Here is a 4,110-nt window from a genome sequence, read left to right on the forward strand (position 1 = left end):
TTGAAAATAAAACTGCACAGAGACAATGTAATGGATGAAAACGAAAGAAATCGTTGACGATTTCTTTTTCTCTTAAGGTTGCATCAATAGGAACAAATTTGTTATTTCGAAACTATTTCAAAAATCTTCGATCAGATTCGACGAAATTTTTAACGATCTATCGCAAAAAATTTTTCTCGTTCCACTTGTTGTCCACACAAACGAAACGATCATTCGCTTTCGTTGCCGATCATTTCCGAAAGAGAAATTCGTCTGATCGAGATATTGAAATTCTACGAAAACGAGCCATACTTTTATACTCGATGTTTTATAACGGATGGAAGGATATAAATTATGTAATTACAGTAAATATGATATCACGCATCCTCCGCAATTTATTTACGATTACACTTCCGCGATCGAATTCGTGAGTTTTCGAATTAAACGAACGAACGGGGATGCTTCGAATTTATTTGTGGATTTCGTGTCATCGAGTTGTTCGTGCACTGCGGATACCTCTAAATGCTGGGCCATTAGCGACCGTAATTGGTAATCGATGTCGCTCGTCCCGTTTCGAAATTCAGTTCTGTCAAGGAAGAACACGTTTCCTCGAAAACGCGAATAAAAACTCTATAATTAGAACAATTTCTATCCAATATTTTTCTCATTTTAAAAATATCTTAATTTTATACATTTTTTGTAAAGTGAAATTAACAGGAGGAACGTGTCTCCAAAGAAAAAGGTAATAATAATAAAATTTATTAACCGTATCAAAATCGAAATCTGCTCGTTTTTAAAATTCAATTTGCATACCAATCCATTGTAATCCAATCTTTTAATTGAAACTCGAAAGCTTATATTGAAGGAAATGTTTGAACGAGGCAAAGAGAAAAAAAAAGATAAAACTTCAGATTTTTCAAACGTTTAAATAGAACAATTTAAGTAAGCAAGAAAAAAGATAAGATCTGCATATCTTTGAAATTTAAAATGTATTTCAATTAATTTCTGAAGTTTGCAATTAAAATGAATGCATCATTGGTAATAAAACTGACAACTTCTTCTCTCATCTCATACCTCGAATATTTTACCGACGACTGATGAAATAATGACAATTATTGCTATTGTAAGACGTAATTGCTACGAAACAATTTTGTAAACGACGATGGAAACAATGTTCAAAGTTTACAACGATTATTCGTGCTGCTCCATTACCTTTTTCGCTCCATACCTTCTCCCAGTTTCTCTTTCTTATTACTTATCGATTCATCCTCGTCTTCCACTCCCTCGAACGAATTCACGAATTGATTTAGACAGATATTCACAGATAAAGTTTCTCTCTCGACGCGTTGTCGATAGCCCTTCTTCTTCTTCTTCGTCGTGTTATTCGTAGCTTAAGGCGGAAAATCGTCAAGGCTGCGGTTATTTTTAATACGAAAGATTGTCGGCTTGTAATTATCGCAGTAGACGATAATAATCGTGCATAGGACACACGAAGACCGTGTGTCGCGTGCAGATTTTGTTACGTGAAATTAAACACGATGATACAAATTGTGTGATATAATAAAAAATAAGAGTAAGGGGATCGCAGAAGATCAAAATATGCATATATGTTATTAAACGCGGGGAATGGAAAAACAAATTTTTTCTTGGTGAAAATTCATCCTTTTTAATTGAAATAAGAAGATCGTAAATACCTCGTTTCGAACGCTCACGTAGCGAATATAATGCAATGCAAATTGGTCGTCGAAGATGTCGTTGATTTCTTCGAAGTCATCGAGTTTACGAGGATTTATCGATTTTTAACGCGCAGCCATCTTTCAAACCGCATCTCTTTCCATAAAATTTACGACGATTTCCCGATATAATCAAGCGAACCCTTCTCCTTCCATTATTTTATTTATCGCTGCGATTGTTCGTTTCTTCCTTATCCATTATTATTATTATTACATATTTCTTCAAATATAAATTGAAAAGATTTTCTTTACGAGAGATGTTAAAAATTTACGAAGGATCTCTCTCCCTCCTCCTTTATTAATTATCATTATAGTAAAACAAACAATCGTAAATTTATAACGCTCAAGGTGTGTACAGAAACAAGAAGATTCTAAAGACTCTTAAAACAATCCTTCTCCCCTGAAAAATTCCTCTTAAGCAATTCTTCAATTACAATACACGAGAAATAATCTCTCTCTCTCTCTCTCTTTCTCTTCTGGAGGATTACTCTCCGATCGATTCTTTTCGAAAATAATCTAAAAATTGAAATCTACGCCAGTGTTTACATTGAAAAAGAAGAAAAAAAAATCGCAAGATTAAAAGAAAGAAGAAAGATTGTAGGCCATGCGAACGAGGGGGTAGCACGAGAGCAACCCTTCTCGTTCCGCTTAAGCGCCGCCCTCCAGTCGAAACCCCCCCCACTATAATACCAGAAACATGGTGGTGGCACGAGCGACCCTCGTCGATACTAGGAGGGCCGCGATAATGCCGTTTCGTATCGCCACGAGAGAGCAAGGGCCGCCATCGTCGTCGTCGTCGTCGTCCTCCTCCTCCTCGAGCTTGTCCCTCTTCCTTCCGAGATATCGTTATCGATCTCCATTGGATCAACCGATCGAACAAATCTCGAGATGTTTTGAGATGTCGGTGAAAAGATTTCACTAATATTCACTAATATTTGTCCAATTTCTCAAATTAATAATCGAAAATTTAAACTTTAAACTCGCGATGCGTTCGTCGACGTATTACGATTCGGGAATTAGAATTATGGGAATTAGATTGTTCGACATCTGAAGATAGAGGGATTAGGATTTCCGAATTTTCCCTTCGCCCCCCTCCTTCCGTTTTTCCGCTTGGCAAAGAGGAGGACACGTTCGCTCGTCATGGAAAGAGCAGAGTGGTTTACGGATTTCCAACCAAGGATTTTTGGATAAAGTAATTATGTAGTGACCGAGTGTTTTCGTGTGATCCTGATCCGCGAGAGAACCCCCTTTCCCGCGAGGGAAGTGTTCCCTCGACGAAGTATTCGAGTTCCTTCCGTCATGGAGTTCCCGTGGACTCTGCAGCACCAGCCCACCGATCAAAACTCGCGGAACCACCATCATCATCAGGGTGATCATGAGGATTCTGGGATTAATCAGGCCGGTGCTCGTCGATTGTTGCCCGTTTCAGGTAAATTAAACCGCGAAATTTAAATTGAAAAAGAAAAAAAAAATTGAATGTCGAGAAGCGTCGAGAAATTCCATTGCATTGAGATGGTAATATTTGGTTTTTCCTTTTTTTCTCTTTTTTTAAATCAGTTAGATTTGTAATATATATATATATATATATATATATAATGTTCGTTGTTGTAACTTCCTGTTAAATTATTCTTTCGCGAGATCGTTGTATTGTTTGCATGTATCGCGTTATGTAACTGCGAGCCGAATGGCTCATCGAGTCTTGCACTAAATCGAATGGCAAAACTTGAATCATCACGTTGCGTGTCATTTATCATTTTTTTTCGTGGCGAGAAAGTGTAATAATAATGAATAGAGAGGATATTCCGAGGGAAAAGGGACGGAGATAGTTGAAATAATTTAAATAATGATATTCAGGTTAAAATGAGAGGTGAATTAAAAAAAGGAAAAAAAAAAAAAAAAAAAGAAAAAGAAAAAGAAAAAAAAAGAAATTATTTTGTTGTTTAATGTATAATACGGTGAATCATGGCATAATGATAATTGTATTGTGTTTTCTATAATTGTGTTTTCTATTATTTAAAGATGTAATTGTGTTTTCTGTAATTTAAAGACGTTTCTATAGAATTCAATTATTCCATGACTGAACAATGGAGAAACGTGCGACCAAGACTTTCTCCGATTATTAATGAAATGTTTTTTTATTTTGATCGTAATAGTGATCCGTGGCTATCTTCGTTTGCCGAAACTTCCGGGAAGTAATATCTGAAAATGAATTGTAACATGCTATAGTCATTTTCTAAGCAATAATAATGGTAATGACGGAAGAATAATTTTTTTTTCCCTCTCTATACGGAACCTAGTAATTTTTACGATATCGTTAAATTATATTTCGACTCGTATGATTTCTAAGTTATTTACCAAAAAGGATGATAAATATATATGTATATATATATATATATAT

At 35.5% G+C, this 4,110-nt stretch overlaps 1 protein-coding gene across 3 annotated transcripts in view; it reads left to right on the forward strand.

The window, feature by feature from the left end:
- LOC102674129 (myelin regulatory factor-like protein) overlaps window positions 1–4,110 on the forward strand; it is a 48,033-nt gene that overhangs the window by 26,312 nt on the left and 17,611 nt on the right. For 2 of the 3 annotated variants that reach the window (XM_031510430.1, XM_031510431.1), the window contains exon 1: window positions 3,007–3,141. The exons of the other annotated variant lie outside the window; for it this stretch is intronic. In XM_031510430.1, the coding sequence (XP_031366290.1) occupies window positions 3,012–3,141 (130 nt within the window). In that variant the 5' untranslated portion in view covers window positions 3,007–3,011. Of the gene's footprint in view, window positions 1–3,006; window positions 3,142–4,110 lie in introns of those variants that run through there. 3 annotated transcript variants of the gene reach the window in all.

The sequence above is a fragment of the Apis dorsata genome, unplaced genomic scaffold (assembly GCF_000469605.1).
Source record: "Apis dorsata unplaced genomic scaffold, Apis dorsata 1.3 scaffold_227, whole genome shotgun sequence".
Taxonomy (NCBI): Eukaryota; Metazoa; Arthropoda; class Insecta; order Hymenoptera; family Apidae; genus Apis; species Apis dorsata.